Source organism: Epinephelus lanceolatus, chromosome 21 (genome assembly GCF_041903045.1).
Source record: "Epinephelus lanceolatus isolate andai-2023 chromosome 21, ASM4190304v1, whole genome shotgun sequence".
In the NCBI taxonomy this organism is placed as follows: Eukaryota; Metazoa; Chordata; class Actinopteri; order Perciformes; family Serranidae; genus Epinephelus; species Epinephelus lanceolatus.
The window spans coordinates 12,735,365-12,753,623 of record NC_135754.1 but is presented as its reverse complement, the minus strand read 5'-3'; the positions used below and the strand labels follow the sequence as shown (position 1 = coordinate 12,753,623).

Genomic DNA, 18,259 nt, shown 5'->3' with positions numbered 1-18,259 from the left:
TTTATAGCATTACTGTATGTTTCTTCCAGGCACTGCCAGTGTTATTATTGCACTGACAGACGGAGAGCTGCAGGAACATCAGCTCATCACTGCGCAACAAGAGGTACCAACAAAAACGTTGCACCTAAAATCACAAACTATGCACTACATACCCAATATGTGAACTATTGTTCATACTTGAGTTGTAACCACCTGCCACTTCCTGAGAGCCTCGTACCAATTGGAGACATGAAACCATGGTAACTCATCAGCTCAACTGGCATCTGCATGCATGATGAATCTTTGTAGTTTCCGTTCACATCTGTAGGAGTAACTTTATTTTGGCTGTCATTTAACATCATTTCACAGGCACAGATAATGATATGTCAGCTAAATGCTAACATCAGCTGAGATATTTTAATCTGGGTCAAAGTGGCGGAGTGACCGACTGACATCTCTGGAGCCAGCATGGCTAACAAAAAGCCCAAACCACGTTATACCCAAAACAAAGCTCAATAATCATGTACTGTGTCATCTCTCTGTAATGATACCCCAAGCACAGTGCTTCATATTGTGTTCCTCAAATTGCACATCAGTCAGCAGACTTGTGACCAGGGTTTATGCTAGACTTTTTTTTTTTTTTTGATGGCCAATATGGCCGTTAATATTCCAGAATTCCAGCCATATAGATAAACTACAGGACATATAATTTATATAGCCGTATAATAGCCTACATTTAAACAGCAATAAAACTATTCAAATTAAATAACTTATAAAGTTAGCTAAATGAAGAAGCAGTCTATTGAACAGAGTGACTAATCATGGGTTTAGTGGCAGAGGCAAAGGAGTAAAAGGACTTGGTACACCAAGCGTCACCATAAATCAAGCCCGCTATTCACCGTCTGGCTCGCCATGGTGGAGTGAAGCACATCTTCGGGCTGTTCAAATAGGAGACCCTTGGTGTGTTGGTGGTCTTCAAGGAGAGCTTGATCCGTGATGCCGTCACCTAACTTTACCAAGAACATTAAGAGGAAGACCTATGGATGTGGCGTATGCTCTGAAGATGCACACTCTACACTCTGTATGGCTTTGGTGGAAAAATAGATCCATAATTAAAATCCTAAAACCTGGTCTGCATAATTAAAGTTTAAGTTTAAGGGTGACTTGGTAACATAACTTATAGAACATACATTATTAGGCTATTTAATATACTATGAATGAATTTATTTATGTATTTGGTAGATTTCCCACCAAACATTTTGGTTGCTGATATTTTCATTTGCCAGACAACTAAACGCGATTCCAGCAAAAGTTATTCATCTCTTTAAGTAATAATGACTTATTGATGTTGCAGAGTTGCCCTGGTCGCTGTATCCTGTTTTCAACATTGTTCTCACTGCTGCATTGCATTGTTGGGTATTTATGCTGGCGTAGTGTCCAGTATTTGCATACTGTAATATTTCACCACAAATAATATGCAATTCACATACTGGTGGTATCATACTAAGGTTTGTGACATGCTAAATAATCTCACATACTGTTTCAGCCTACCAAATAGCATGCCAGTATGGAATTTCGGACTCAGCCCAAACCTGCTGCAGTTCTATCTCTGGAGACAGATCATACTTTCATTGCTTGAATCCCAGTTTTCTGGAACTTATTGGCTTTATTGCTTGTGTCTTCCCACAGGCAGAGAGAGCCAGGTCTCTTGGAGCTATTGTTTACTGCGTTGGTGTCAAAGACTTCAATGAGACTCAGGTAACGCCAGTGTAATAAATCTGCTGTGCTGCATATGGTAGCTTTGCACTTATATCCCCTAAGAGTTATATATCTGGTTTGCAATAAAGACAGCACCATACATGTACTGTACCACATGTGCTCAGGAATCCAGACTTGTGGAAAAGCTGTTACTTTCATGTTGCATAGTGCGTATTCAGTGGCCCCTGTGCAATTTGGCTAACCCATAATTTAAAATTTCCTGAAAACCAGTCCAAGTAAATTTTAACCCCGAGCTGCCTCTTAAGGATGCCAACACACAAAGCTGGACTGGAGAAACGTCTGTAACTTCAATAATACTCAACAGCTAGCTTCAACATGATGATGGGAGGATGAATCAGGTTCCTGTATTTAATGTGAAAGATATATGAGGCCACTTGAGGGCTAGTCTCACGTCAGTAACCAGACGTGGTCTCCCTCATGTTTAATATGAGCTCCATTTGATTGGTTGTAAATGGGTCTATTACCTGACTGTGGATTAAATGTGATCATTACTGTGAATAGGATTTCCTGGTTTTACAGTGTGTGTAAGCAGTTCTTCATGGAGACTCATTGTTAGGATCTTCCTATCCTGGAACGTCTAAAATTATGTCACTAGTGCATTTGAGGTCGATTTCAGCCTGCTATGAAACATCAGCCACTCAATGTCATGTCTAGCCATAACCACAGTTACAGAGAACACAATTTTCCACAATGTTACTTATCCAGTCAATTGTTCATTAATCTTTTTTGTGAGTTATTTAATGTAGTTGCTTAAATCTTTTCCCCTTTTTCCTCCATCCACATCTCCATCTCTACCTCCCTCTCTCTCTATAGCTGGCCACCATTGCAGACACCATCGAGCACGTGTTTCCTGTGTTGGGCGGTTTCCACGCCCTCCGGGGAGTCATTGATTCGGTAAATAAACTCTTCTCTGTGCAGGGGAGCATTCCTGTAGCTGAAGCTCACAAACAGCGGACGTCCACATTCGTGTATTTATCCTGAGACTGTCTTGCATTGGTACAATTACCTTTTATTACTCCCTTGGGTTTCGGGACTTTAGAAAACAGTCTAGTATGAATAAACAGGAAACCTTGTTCTTCATCAGCCATCCAGTCTCTAAACTGGTTTGCAATATGCTAGAATTAAAATGTAACACTGATTTATAGCAAACTGTTGCTGTTTTGGATGAAGATTCAACTCTAACAGTACATAAACACTGTTTTTTATATGCACCAGGCAGAACTGTAAGTCTTTGTGTACACTGGGCTCATGAAACACATGCACATATTCAGAGAGTACAGTACGGGCAGAGTGAGGAAACTGCAACTTGCAAAATGAGAGAAGCTAATATTTTATCAGTTTCTCTGTTAGTCTGTTAGCATAAAGTTTTTCTGTCATAACATCCTCTAATAAGCTCCGCCCCCTGCAGTTACTGTTCCTTTGCTGTTAGGCTTCCCAATCTCACACAGCACATGCAGTTTACAATTATAATATTACAGATTTACTACTTCACAACATTATAGTGGAGCATACTGATGTGACCATAGTTGTCAAAATAAGCACAGTATAGATGGATGCACAGTCATAGCATATGATTAAGGAAATTACTTAATTCTTAGAGAACTCTAGAACATGTTTATTGAGCTTGCTAAAAGAATACCTCAACCCCAAATGACCATTTAGATTTGAATTATTCAGCCTGTGTTACATTGAATTCAAAGAAAACTTTTCTCTCATGCCTCCAGTAAACAAAGAATCCAAAAACCTGCATTTACAAACTCAAACACAACTCGTGCAGTATCATCCAGCTCTCATAATCCCAGTCGTATGCTTAGTACTTCCCAAACACATACATTTTCGCTAAAACCTTAGTGTTTAAAACAGAACTGAAAGTGATACTTCTCCATCTCTTCAAAGCCAGGCTCCATTGATAATTACAGTAATTTTACCTCAGTGAACACTGGAGCTCATGGTTTTCCACTGCTGTGATTGGTGTTTTGTTAATGTGTTATTGTGTGACTTTGGTGAATCCAATAAACCCTTTAAAACACCAAAATCACACAAAACTAACTAACTGAGCGAGGCAGTGGTAGACCAGCAGCTCCTGTGGTCATTACTGTAAAATTACTGTTTTTGTCGGTGGAGTCTGGCTTAAAGAGAGCGCAGATGAGCTTCACTTTCAGTTCAGTTTTAAATGGTAAGGTTGTAGCAAAAATGCATGTGTTTGGGAAGTACTGAGTATACAACTGAATGAATGAGACTTGGATGACACTGCAAGAATTGTGTGAGAGTTTGTAAATGGATATTTTGATATCGTTTTGCTGTTATTTAACACGGCCCCCTATAACTTAAATTCCCTAAGAATTTTCTCAGTGTTTGGATTCTTCATTGACCCAGGCATGCGCGGAAAAAAAGTTTTCTTAAGAAATTCAATGTAACATGGGGTGAATACTTGATATACTCATAATCATTTGGGGGGGAAAGTATTTCTTTAAATTTGATAAACCTGTCTGTTACTTCCAGGCCAGCATTAGTATATGTGTAGACAAAATAATTGCTGTCTTCATTTCCCCTCCAGATCATCAAGAAGTCCTGCATTGAGATTTTGGCAGCTGAGCCCTCCAGTGTGTGTGCAGGAGGTGGGGAGTTAGAAACACACCCACACACACACACACACACACATATGCATACACACTGCATCTCTGCTGTGTCACCCACACCGGTGCCAGCCTCCCATCATTTCTTGAACTGTATTAATTTCTGGCTGGGTGCCCCGTCTCCCCTTCCCTCACTCCAGTAATGACAATCCCAGGCTGAAAAATTACCATATATGGGCATCCAGGTCACTTACAGGAAACCTATGGGGACAGGGTCGTGCTGTGGGGATAATATTATAGGGTGTCATTAAAAGGACTGGCCGTGAGAGAGCAGCGGTGGTGATATTGGCTCCAGCTGAAATGTAAAATGGACAAAATCCTTTAGTGTCCAGCCAAGAGAAAGATTATGACAGTTAAAGGAACATTAAATGGACATTAAAAGGCACAAATGAACAGATAAAATTTGATTAAACACTTCTGGCGAGAGCAGAGGGACTTTTACGGCTTCTTACATCTGCATTTGTTTTTTTATTGAATTGCTTTCGCTCTTTATGAGATAAAATATTACTCTTGAGACTGAATAGCAGTCGCTGGCCTGCTGTGAGGAATGTTCAGTTCAGTCTTATCTTCATGTATTTATAGCTGAGTATTTTCCCTGTGTTACAGGCAACATTGCAATATTTGAAGTTAAATACATAGAAGCCCATTTACTGTACATGCACATTTACACTAAGTAAAAGTAATTTAAAAAACATGATAAATGAATGAAACACACATTTTAGTGCCATTTTCTGCATTCATTGTGTTTTCAAATGAACCACACTAACATTCTTAAGCTATGTTCAGACTGCAGGAAAAAGTCGCCCAAATCTGATTTTTTTTTTTGTTCATATGTGACTTAGATTTGTTTTATTTATATCCATGTGAACGCCGCAAATGACTGGGAATCTGTCCTCTTCAAATCTGTTATAGTCCTAAAATCAGATACAGGTCTAATTTCTTTGCATTGCGCTCTCAGTCTGAACAACCATATCCGAATTCATGTGTCTTTTACATCACTTACAGATGGATTGCCTGAACTGAGTGTGTTGCCGCAAGAGTCTTGTAAAGAGGTGCTGACAGATGTAGTTAAAAGTAGCCCTTGACATCCTGAAATTTTGGCTGAAATTTGTTTTAGAGAAGCCATTCACATCACAATCCCAGCACTTCTGGCTCTGACTCCACACCCACACACACCGTTATTGCACAAAGAGCCATATTTAAACATTTAGCTCTCTTTCTCTTTGTCTTTTTTATTATCTCCTCATCATTCCGCTGGCCTCCGCTGCACATTAACTTATAAATGAAGCTGTACACTGACTTCAGTGGTCTCCATGTTTACTTCACCCTGTTGTGATTGACTTCTTTGTTATTGCTCTTTTGAGCATGTGGGTCAGTTCAGGACCATGACCGGTTCACACCGTGAGCTGATATTGGCCACTTTTAAAAAAAGGATCATAATCATAAAGCACTAAAGCTTGCAGTGTGACCATGCTGATTTGAGGACTGGGGCCAATATCCTAGCTCAAGTGTCACTGTCCTTATACAGACAAATACACTGAATTAATGTAGGAAGCCATTCACAGTTTAAATATTGCCCATGTAACCATGCTGGGTGTGAAATGTAACTGGTCGTGGAAATGATGACCGAAATCATGTTTAATACATACAGTATAGAATATCATCTTGCTTGCCAGAGAGCGTAAAAATGTCAATCTGTGTTGTGTAACCAGAGTCTTTCCAAGTGGTGGTGAGAGGAAACGGATTTCTCCACGCCAGGAACATCAACCAGGTGCTCTGCAGCTTCAAAATCAACGACACTGTTACAGTCAGTGAGTACACCTACACTTGTTCTTTCATGTAAAGCCAACTTGTTTGAAACAAAGTTTATATCAGCCTCTGTTTGGGTCATTTTCAGTCTTAACAATAATACAGATGAAGGAGTCAATTTTGCATTTATTCGTGTTGTCCTTGCCTCCTAGATGAAAAGCCGGCACGTGTAGAAAACACATTCTTACTGTGTCCAGCTCCTGTCATCGATGAAGTTGGGAAGTAGGTTACTCTCTTTTATGATTTCACACGCATCTTAGATCACATTCTTTGCCTCAAACACAGAGAGACACATGTATGCATACACATGTGTACTGGCACAGACCATAAGAGGCCTGCCATACATTAGCTCCTTTTACGATCCCCATCCGTGGCCACATTCCTCTTTTCTAGATCCCAGAGCAGCTTAGCAAAATATAAGGGGCTCTGTAGCCATGCCAGCACATGCAGTGGTAAAGCCTTCATGCATTTGTCCTGCTTCTGTCCCGAATTAGAACACAGCACTGAAAACAACTGGAGACTTTTGGTTTTTGGCTTACATAGACACCAAGTAAGTCAAGACTAGAAACGTACAAATCCAAAGTGACTTGCTTAATCATTGGTATTTGAGATTTATCTGTTGTTTCTTTGTTCTTCATTGACTTCAGATCAGAATTTGTATGTATAATGTGAAAGGGGCAGTTTCTAGTGACAAACCCACAGAGGATTATCAGCCAGCTTTGCAGCTCGTCTCAGCTTTATAGGGCATTTTAGCATTTTTCATCTCATTGTTTTAGTTTTATGACCCACAGCTATACTGTTTTGGTTCAGTCTCACTGCTCATATCAGTCATTTACAGCTGCAGCATGAAGCTGTTTTCTGCAATAAAAGTTCTAAAAGCGCACTGTGTGCTACCTGTCCAGCAGCAAACAGCAGACACTGTTTGCCAGCATGTTCGCAACAAAACCCTGTTCAGACCAAAGATTTGTATCAAGATGAGCTGACACTTACAACTCCTCACAATGTGCCAGCCTGGGATGTTCTGAAACCGGTCAGTTTAAACCAATGCCATTAGTTGAGACAGTGTATCGTCTGCATAGCAATGACTCTTTGTACTACTGTTCCAACTTTTGGCTTTGGCACGTACATGGCACAGACTCAGGGTCAGTAGAATGGGAAGCTGTTGTCAGAGAATGCCACAGCGAATGAACACACCGTCTGCTGACAGTTTGTAACTGACTTGACCAGCTGACTTTGCCACAAGCTGATTGGCTGTTGAAATAGGTGACATGCCTTACGTTGTAAAAACAAACACTGGTGACTTGACAAGCTGTGTCGCAGGTGACACCATAAGCCAGAAGGGCCAGTTCACACCTCTGGAACTTTCTTAGGTGTTCTAGTGTGGTGTTGAAGTGGTTTCGTTGTGAATTTTTGGTCTGGATTGGACTTAGCAACTTAGTAAGATGATAATATGTCCATGTTGTGTTTAAAGCTTGTTGTGGTGCCCTAAATTGGCTAGAAAAAAAATCAAATGAAAGGCTTTCAAACTACTGTTTAATACACAACAATGTCCCAATGTACCATATACAAGTCAATACAGTGCCTGTCCCTAAATACCTGTACTGTTTTGTCACTTGGTACATGTACTTTGAATGATTGTTGAGAAAACTCGTGCATTTAAGAGCCTGATACCAGGTCTCAAATCAAACTTTAATGGGACTGTATAATATTTTCTGTTCTTATTATACCCAAATGTAGTGCTCCTTTGTTTGGTAACCGGTCATTTTGCCTGTGAGAAAACACACATTTTGACCTGAGCTGACGTACACTGCTGGCTTCAGACTTAGTTAAGTAGATCTGATTACAGTGGATTGTATTTGTTAGTTAAGGATCAGGTCTGTGGACACACGCATTAAAAGACAGTGTGTTTCAATCACTTCAGTGCTCTCTGGCTCACTGGAGGAAAAGACAGAGGCGGCGGGATGTGAAATCTAAGACAGCCTGGGTTGGTATACTCCAGCGTTTACCAAATGACAGTCACACAACTTTTTGGTGCAACCCGAGCGGCGGCCAGAGTCGCTCTTCATCAGCTGGCTGTGCTCTCTTTTTAGAGCTCAAGCACGTTCCAAGATCAACAATCCACAAACCTCTCTAACCTAAGTCTTTATGGGAAGAAAAGTACAACAGGCCACAGAGGACAAGGTTCAGTGGACGGTGGTTAAAGACTTTAAACTGCATGGCTAGACAAAGAGGGGAGGAGAAGGCCTGTTGGCCCATATAAGACCCTCTTTTCACACAGTTTCTTGACTTGTAATGGTATTTGTGATGGTCATAGTATACTTCTATAATTATAATACAAATAACTTCATCTTAGTCTCCCACAGAAGTTATAATTTTAATGTATTATTTGACCTGTCAGTGGTGTGGAAAGAGAGAGAATATGATTTTAACGGCAGTGAGGAGAGATTTAAACAACCTGGACTGATGACTGAAGTTTTGATTGATACCTTAGCAGAAAGGTCGTAAAACTGAGGGTACATCGTGTGCCTTCGCTTCCATTAAACGTCCCATTAAGCCGGATTTGCCTTTGTATATATTTTCTAATCTTGCCTTAGTTCTCTCAAACTTTCCATCCCCTTAACACTTAACCCCCTGACTCTCCAATCCCACACTTATCTTTTTTCTCCTCCCCCTTCCCTTTCTCTCTACCTCTTGTCTTTAATTTTGGTGCCACGGTGGCTCTTTTCACCATCTGCTGTGCCTTGCTGGTTGTTTCCAGCCCCCTCACCCACCCCTCTTTTTTCTGGCCGTCTGTTCATTTTCTGTCTGTATCTGTCTTTTATTTGTCTCTGTCACACAGAAACTTTCTTTCATCCCCTGTCAGTCTTTCACTCTCTTTCAACAGTCTACTCTGGCTGATCAAAGCCATGTAGCAGCTAGCCCGGTCTTTCATGTGTGTGTGGTCATATATTTGTATGCAGCATGACTCTCGGCAGGGTGGAAAACCTTCAGAGAGTGTTTGATCCATTAATACCTAGACTCGGAAAGTTAGTTTTTCACTAATTAACAGCCATTCTGTCATGAAACTGATTTATCTCTGACAGATATGTTTAAAACCCCAAACTTTATCACTGCTGCGCTGCATTCTGGTCTGTTGTCACATAGATTGTGTATAGAAATTAGTCTCTCTGCCTCTCTGGATATGACATTATGTCACCGGTTATACAGAAGAACACACAAAGTAAAAATGTCACACTACCTGTTGAAGTCTTTTAATGTAGATTTGTTTTTAAAGCTGGGCTGATTCACACCGCCTTATGAGCAGCAGACGAACTCTAGTGTTGTGTCTGCTATGTCCCTTGTAAGTGTGTCTGTGTGTGTTCATGACTGGACGGCTGGCCCTGTCTGTTTTACTTCCGCGCCTAACAGCTGTCAGACAGGGTGCTCTACAACTAACACTTCCTCCTAACTACTTTATTTCCTCCACATCCTCAAATTCACACTGGTCAGTTGTCTCTGGCTCTTTCCTCTCTTCTGTTCCAGGTCTCTGGGCATTCTTCTGACAGAAATATATCCAGTAAAAGATTTAATTATAAGGCTGGCAGTGTTTTATTGCCTGTGTAGCCAGAGCTTGTTATATCATATTGTCACAAAGCTCCATTGTTGTCCTAATGAAACATGTTCCTTTGTTACAAAGAATGCTGTAGTTTATTTTGACTCAATCCCGCATTCACCTGACAGAAATACTCACTAGAGAACCAAATCTGTGTTAATCCGCCACTAAAAACAGCCCCAGACAGATGCTGTATTTATTCCTGTTTGAGTAAGTTTTGCTATAACACGACAGCCAAGATCTCTAAAAACAAAACAATACATGTGTGACCCAAATTTAAATAATCATGTCTTGAAGAGACAGAGTAGAGAGGTTAGACGGTTATTGGGAGACAAACTAACATACTTTTGTTTTGGGCCTTTCATGGGATTTGTCGACAGTAAAACAAATAGAGAGTAACACTAGCCTCATGCTTTAAGCTACACCCATGAATAGATATTAAGGTCCACTGTGGTTGTCAAATAATGCTGCGGTGGTATTAAAGGGGACCTATTGTGCTCCTTTTAAGGTTCATACTTGTATTTTGGGTTCCAACTAGAACATGTTTACATGCTATTATGTTTGAAAAACATTTGTTTACCTCATACTGTCTGTGCTGGAACATCTGCATTCACCCTCTGTCTGAGACAATCTGTTACAGGACCTGTCTCCTAAAGCCCCCCTCCTGAAAAAAGGCCAGTCTGCTCTGATTGGTCAGCATTACCAGGTCTTCCGCATCTGCACTGTTGCTGCCTCTGCACCATTATTGCAGCTGAGGAATGACTGAAATGGAGTATAGCGGAACTTTATGCTGCAAAAAATCACCAATACAAGCTACTAAATACATTCAGATATGTTACAGCAGGAATATGATCCGAAATTGGGGAGAAATTAACAACGTCAGCAACTAAGATTACTTGTTTCCCTGACGTTAGCACGTAGCTACATGTAGCAGTGTATGTAATGTTAACACCGGCAGTAGTGTGACTGGAGTAGATGACCATATACGGAAATTTGTCACAAGCTAATGTGATTTTCTCACGAAAGAATAAAGAAACAGGAACAGAATGAGGTTTGAGGTTTTTTCTTACAGGGATCAACTTTACATAAGTTTGCCTCATTATTTGACACTATAGAGAAATCCATAATAGGCCCCCTTTATAGAACCTAAAATTTGTCATGAAATGCTTTCCAGTGCTATTTCACTACTATTTTATGTATGCCATTTATACCAAACTGTATCCAAAGTTGTGTGATCTTAGCACCCACGTTTTAGTTGCCTAAACTTAAACCCTAACTTAAATTTAAGGCAGTGGATTCCAGCTGGTCCAACCACAGGGTCCAGGTTTCTCCTTAGTCATCACTTCAAGGTCCACACAGTTCAGCATCATACTTGCATTTGGCCATGTAGTCGTGCTACTTTGTTGTCTCTGTCAAGTAGCCGTTTAGTCACTCACTCTACAGCAGGAAATGACACTTAAAATAAATGCTCTGAGCTGGAAATTCACTGCACTTTAAAATGAAATGTGTGTTTGACAAACTTGACATGTTTGTGAAACCCTTGTGTTGGGACCCACTTTTGGACAGCAACCCACCAATTGGGAACCACTGATTTAAGGGATGATTTTCATCCAGGTACATATGGCCATACTGTGCTGTATGTAGGTGGTCACATCTTTTACCTGCTCACACTAATGCATTGAACCACTCAGAGATACAACAAAAACATTAACAGAAACTGCTCTTTCTTTGGCTCTTAGACTGTTTTGAAGTTTCAGTCCCTTAGAGCCCAGCTGTTTATTGTCAACAAGGCCCGTCTGCTGTTGATCATGAACTTCACCCACCAACCGAGCTCTTCTCTCTTTCCCCCCTCCTTTTGTTTAAACCAGACAGACAGCTCACTGAGACAGAGTAAAGACAGGTTTATCGGTCAATGACCTGCTTTCCATTTGCCAGACCTCTCTCACATCCACCTGGTCCTCCACTGACTAAGAGCAGGGGGTGTTTTTTTTTAGATGCATACCTTTTATCCACATGTTTTGAAGATCTTAACGAGAACAGGCTCCAAGAAGGCCACTGGAGGTCACGTGAAATTCTCAGAATTGTTTTTCCTCACTCAGAGGAGGAAGGGATCCTTCAGACCATCAAGAAAGACTCACTCTGTTCCAAAAATCTTCGAAGGCTAGGAGAGGAGTTTGGACTGGAGGACGGGCAAAGACATGTTTTGACAAGGAGTTTATCCCTTATGTATGAGAGGAAAGAAGTTTTACTTTGGTGTATTTTACATTCCATGAAAGGAAGTGATTTTGTAGCACCAAGTGGAGATCACAGACTGTAGCAGAGATTGTTCTCATTCCTGAGAGTGAAATTAGTATGGTGTCATGTCTTGGAAAAATACACAACTCGGCCAGAACCATAAAAACAAAATCTGAACGAGCAGGTTGTGGTTTTTTTTTTTTTCCCATTTCGTTGAAGTTCATCTGTCCTGCTTTGGCTCGTGTGCCTGCTGTGCGGCTCAGTAGGTCACACGATCACACCTACAGTTTGTTTATTCTCCTTTGGATTTCAGCCACAGTGGAAAACTCAATTACATGTGAAACAGGGCTCGTAAACAAAAGCCACTGGACTCACTGAGTAGCTCATTTATTGGGCACAGTTTTGGTAACATGTTCTTCTGCCAGGTTGGAGATTTTGGCAGCTGAGAGAGAACACCAATCTGAGTCCAGCAGCCTTTGAAAAAATAACTGAATCTGATTATTAGCCTAGACGTCTCTTTGTTCTACCTCTCATAGTCCCTTGTGTTTTGTGGTTGTTTCCTGTTGGTTCAAATTACATTCTGACTTCTAACAAACTACCTCACAGTTTGCAGGCGGTTTGGTGACGTTATTTGGTGTGAACCCAAGTTCAAGTGACATCATCCTGGTCAAACAAATGGAGGTTGAGGAGGAAATGTTTCAGACTAAATAAACTGCTTCAAACATGCTTGTTTTTATTGTTACATCCCAACATGACGAAATAGTACTGACCTGCCCTGAATATGTCTGTTGTTTTGTTTCAGGGTGATTTATCTCCAAGTGAGCATGAACGACGGTCTGTCCTTCATCAGCAGCAACGTGCACATCACCACCACAGAGTGTGTAAGTGGCAGCTTTTATAAATCTGTTAATACATTCAAAGGGGACCCACAATACTCATTTTCAGGTTTATCCTTGTATTTTGGATTCATCAACATTTCCGGGTCTTCTGCATCTTGGTGTCTCTGCATTACAACCAGGGAATGACTGTAACAGAAATAGCTGCATTTTTTAATCATGATAATAATCACCAATAAAAGCTTGTAAACCAAAATCTTCCAACCCTGTCGCCAGAAAAAATGTTGGTGTTGTACATTTCTGTAAATTACAGATATGTTACTGTACATTGGCACGTTCTTATGTAGCAGATACGTTGAAATGTTAGATATAAACAATGCTGTGGTTAAAGTGTAACCAAAAACCACTTGGTTATGGTTAGGAAAAAAAATCATGTTTTGGCTTAAAATCCCCAGTTTAAAGGCCAAAATCCCAGTTGGAAATGCAGCGATGTCTTGGTAACAAAACAACCGCTGTTCATGGCACTATCCCTGAGGGAAAAACAGTGACAGGTTGATAAATCATTAGTGGTTTTGTTGTTTGTTGGTCTCAAATAGTGTCTTGTCAGCTAGTATGCTACATCCCTTAACAAACACTGATATGATATGAGTGAAATGTCCAAACATAATGTATTCCTGGTGTGCAGAAATGTACAATTTCCAATATTTTCTTCTGACAACTGGGCTGAAGTCTGAATAACCGATTACAAGCAGGAATACGATCTGAAATTGGGAAGATATTAACAGCACTGGCAACCAAGATTACATGTTTCCCTTACGTTAGTATGTAGCTACATGTAGCAGTGTATGTAATGTAACCACTTGTTGTAGCGTGCCTGGAGCAGATTGCCATGTAAAGAAATCTGTCAGGAGCTGACATCAGCTGGTTGTGAGAGTAGATAAAACAGTTGAGAACAGAGTATTCAGAACAGTCAAAGGCCTGAGGTTTACATATGTTTACCTCATTATTTAAAACTGTGGGCACGTTTAATATGAACATCTGAAATTATAACATAATGTTTATGACAGAAAAGAAGGAGAAGCATAATAGGCCCTGTCTGGCCTACATTAGTATTAAATATTATTCAAAGTGTGGTTCAGTTGGATCTTATTACTCAGTATTTAATTAAAATTAAATTTATAAATTAAAACTCTTGCAATTTTACAAGCATTCATAAACATGTCTGATGGCTGAAACAGATAGAAGTTGTTTTTCTCTACAGTTCCTCTTGGAGTTGCATTATAGTGCAGTAATGCAAAAAACATCATGCAGTGTGAGAAGTACTGTTTTAATTTGGAGTTAATATGGCTTAAGATACTCTTGTTATTTTGAGTGTTTTGTAATGTGATAAAAGGGGTTTCCCATTACTTTGCGTATTGCATGTGGTTTCCACCCTTCTTCCTTCTGCTTCTTCTGTCCTCTCCAACTTTGTCCCTTTTCCTAGAAGTTTGTTATTTTATTCTCTGCAGTCAGTCTCTGTACTCCCCGTTCTCTCTTTCATCTTCCCTTTCTCAATTTTGTTATTTTCCCTCTTTTTTTTTCGGGAGCCAAACCACAGGGGCGTATAGTAGCAATCCACCCAAAAAAGACTCTGAAGCCCCGGGGGGGGGGGGGGGGGGAGCAGGAGACAAAAGGTTAGAGAAGAGGGTTCATGACTGTGAGACTGCCGCTTCAAGTCTCAAGATTTGGGTTGTGAAAGTGAAAGACAAGTAGTCTGTCCTTGAAGTACCCTTGTGCAAAACTTTACCCCGCAGTTGGAGCACCTCCATGTTAATCCTCCCAGGTGTGTGAATGTATATAACTGAGTCAGCGTGAAGCCGGGTGGAGCTTCATTCCCTACAAACCAAGATTAAACAAGATGCAATTTAAGACAATTTAAAGCAATTTAACAAAATAAAACACGTATGTTGGAGCATATGGGCCGGAGCCACAGCAGATTCCCACCCAGCCAAAAAGAAACATGCTCTTTGAAGCTGTTCTCCCTCAGTCCATGTGACATCATAGCCATGAAAACACTGTGAATTCAGACTGCTATGTTGTGGTTCATGATATACAGGGCTCAATTAGACATACCATTGCAATTAGCCGCTTCTCACCACTAAACTCAACCATATAGGCTGAAGTCACACCAGGCTCAAGGAGGCACAACAAGTTGCTAACTTGTGATGGGTAGGCCTGGACCAATAAACAACATGCACGCTAAAGTCTATGGATAGATCAAGAGTGAAAACAAACCCCTCCCCAAATCCTCACACTGTGCCACTTTGAGCAGTTTAAGCCTTTGTAGTCCACAAAATGTGCCCATATAGCCTGAGAAAACACACGCATTGTATGTGCAAGAGTTACAAGACGCAGATGTGGTCACTATCTGTGGTTCGCTAAACCATTCACAAATTCTGCCTGTCAGCTGTTGAAAGTTATAGAGAACTTGCTGATTGAGAAACTTCTGAGGAAATAATAATTAGGTCCCAGTGACGACGGACCCCACTGCTGAGATGAGATAAATCCCCCGTGTCTTTGCCACGAGATAGATAGGGGGAAAGTGTAACCACATGTGATCCTCATCTGTGGTCCGTAATGGGAACCACGTTTGGCTCATGGACGCCTGCCTCGCTTAAAGTGAGCAACTGATGGATTCATTCAGGGATCACAGCTTACACTAACCACTGTCATCGAGAAAAACAAAAACATGAATATTTACAGTGACAGAAGTGATGAAGAAAATACTACTAGCATTATTACCGGGTGTGTGACATCCTCTGCTACTCTTTAGTCCCACCTCTACTTCTGTTACTGTAACTATTAACACTGCACTTACTTTTTAAAATTTCTTCTCTTCCCTCGACTACCACTTAGAGTTGTAACAATTAATCGATTGATTGTCAGCTATCAAATTAATTGCACACTAATCTAATAATCAATTAATCAGTTTGAATAATTTTTTAAGGAATAAAGAAAACTGAAAAACAGAAACTGATTATCTTTGAGTTTTGGATGAAACAAGACATTTCAGGACTTCATCTTGGGCTTTGGGAAACACCTACTGACATCTTTCAACCTTCTCTGATATTTTATAGATCAAATAACTGATTGATCAACTCAAAAAATAATCAACAGATTAATCGGCAGAGCTACTACGACTTACAGGCCAGCTGTGTGGGAATGTCTTCTCTGTACAGTAGCAATGTTGCTCATGTAGCATGTGTTTACTCTCCAGTTTGACGGCACCATTCTCCTCATCACCCTGCTGGTGTTGTTCCTGCTGCTGGCTCTGCTCTTCCTGTGGTGGTTCTGGCCTCTCTGCTGCACTGTGGTAAGAAAATGTAAACTACACTCAGGCAGGGGTCGATTTTAAACAGCAACACTTAAATTACAGTTATCGAGAGCTTCAAAGAGGTTTGTCTGAACTCCAGAGGGCCAATAAGCACCTTGGGGGTCCTTTTTGAAAAGAAACATAAAGACTCTCAGGAGGTCCTCTGAGATGTGATTAATGTCTCTTATTGTTCCACAGGTGATTAAAGAACCACCTCCTCCACCTCCTCCTGAGCCTGTGAGTCAAAACACACACATACTTACCCACCACTTCTGAGGAAGAATGTGTCTGATTTATATAGTACAGTTTTAAAAAGCAACCACACAGTAATCTTAACAAGATTAGAAAGTATTTAATAGTGGAAAAAAGACCGCTTTTGTGTAATTATTTGTGCTTTAGGAGAGTTCAGATGATGAAGATGGCATGCCCAAGAAGAAGTGGCCCACTGTGGATGCCTCATATTACGGAGGAAGAGGAATCGGAGGGATCAAGAGGATGGAGGTGACAAGTCCCCCAAAAAAGTAACAGAAATTAGACCACTGCTTATATTTTCTTGTATATTCATGTACTGTCCACTGTCTACAGGTGCGCTGGGGAGGGAAGGGCTCGACTGAGGAGGGGGCTAAGCTGGAGAAGCCAAAGAATGCTGTGGTGAAGATGCCAGAGCAGGAGTACGAGCCCTTTGAGCCCAAACCTAAGAAACCTCACAACAAGAAGCCGCCTCAGAGCCGGAAGTGGTACTCGCCCATCAGGGTAAGCACAGTCGCAAGCAGTTTTTTGTATTACCTCGGAACAATACGGGAGAATCAAGTACGGACTTTTTCCAGAGTTCCCCTTTCACACAGAGTTACCTTACAACAGGAGATTGCCTGTGTACCCTACTGGAAATAGTCAGTTTGGTTTAGGTGAGGGGTGGAGCCTGGGTAGAGCATGCATGAGGAAGGACATGATGCAAAATGTAAGGTGCAGAAATCGTAGTGTTTTGTGAATTCTCTGGACAGTCACCTGCTTCATTCACACGAGTTCAGTCTGACTTTGTACCAGGGAGCTGGGAGGGTAAAGTCTGTTTAATGTGCAGTCAACTTCTTTCAGACATTTGAGTTCTCACATACAACTTCAGAACACATCTCAGTGCATCCTTGCTGCCCTGCAACAAAATGTCAGCTTTTCAGGAACTCAAAAATCCGCCTTGTTTACAGTTTGACCACTGTGCGTTTTTGAGCTCTTGCCTGGCGAGTTTCAAATAACTGCGGGTGGTAGAATATTCTCAACCCACAGAGAAGCCTGAACTCCTTCAACTGAAGTTAAAACATGAAAAGCACCACGAGAGGAGCTGCAAAGTTTTCACAAGACAGCAGGGAGGAATAAAGCCTGCTCGGGACATATTTGTGTATAATTAGCTGCATAAGCACAAAGTCCACCAACTATCAACGTGCACACATAACCAAAGTAATGTAACATATTCTCCAGACAGAGAGCCATTATTGGACTTGGCGTCAGGGCTGTTTGTGCTTTAATCGTACACTACAATAGAGCTCTGTACAGCACCACTGGTCTTTCATACAGTAGCAGCACTCACTGTTATCTTACTCACTGCTACCTTACAGCTTTAAAGAACGTAATTTGTATATGACACAGACTCCAAAAAGCAATGCAGTGATTCATAGTGAAACAGAAACTGAAGGAAAAAAGTGACTTTACACACTGACCGGTCACTGTGTGTTGGGTTGTATTGCTCCCTGTGCAGCTCTGTATTTCTACACTTGAACCTTCCTCTCAAGTCAACGTGTCCTCGGACAAAGGTTTGTATGACATCCCACAAATTCGTAAAGTTATGTAGGTTATGTTTAGAAAAAGAAACATGGTGACGAGGTACCTTAAAATGACTCAAGGTTCACCCAAAGTTCACACAGTTCTGAACACCAGTCTCCAGGGGAAAGTCTGGTGTTTTGTGAGCCATCTGCCACCTTAACCTGCTTCCTATGAGACTGCTTCCTTCTTTATTCTCGTCAGTGCATTGGTCACATGATCGCAGTCTTCC

The 18,259-nt window shown here is 41.0% G+C and overlaps 1 protein-coding gene across 1 annotated transcript in view; it reads left to right on the top strand.

Annotated features, from left to right (window-relative positions):
* antxr1c (ANTXR cell adhesion molecule 1c) overlaps nt 1-18,259 on the top strand; it is a 52,020-nt gene that overhangs the window by 18,929 nt on the left and 14,832 nt on the right. The window contains exons 6-16 of the mRNA XM_033612337.2: nt 30-103; nt 1,669-1,737; nt 2,572-2,652; nt 4,316-4,376; nt 6,107-6,205; nt 6,356-6,425; nt 12,833-12,911; nt 16,123-16,218; nt 16,417-16,455; nt 16,618-16,719; nt 16,804-16,971. Coding sequence (XP_033468228.1) covers nt 30-103; nt 1,669-1,737; nt 2,572-2,652; nt 4,316-4,376; nt 6,107-6,205; nt 6,356-6,425; nt 12,833-12,911; nt 16,123-16,218; nt 16,417-16,455; nt 16,618-16,719; nt 16,804-16,971 — 938 coding nt within the window. The remainder of the gene's footprint in view (nt 1-29; nt 104-1,668; nt 1,738-2,571; nt 2,653-4,315; nt 4,377-6,106; nt 6,206-6,355; nt 6,426-12,832; nt 12,912-16,122; nt 16,219-16,416; nt 16,456-16,617; nt 16,720-16,803; nt 16,972-18,259) is intronic.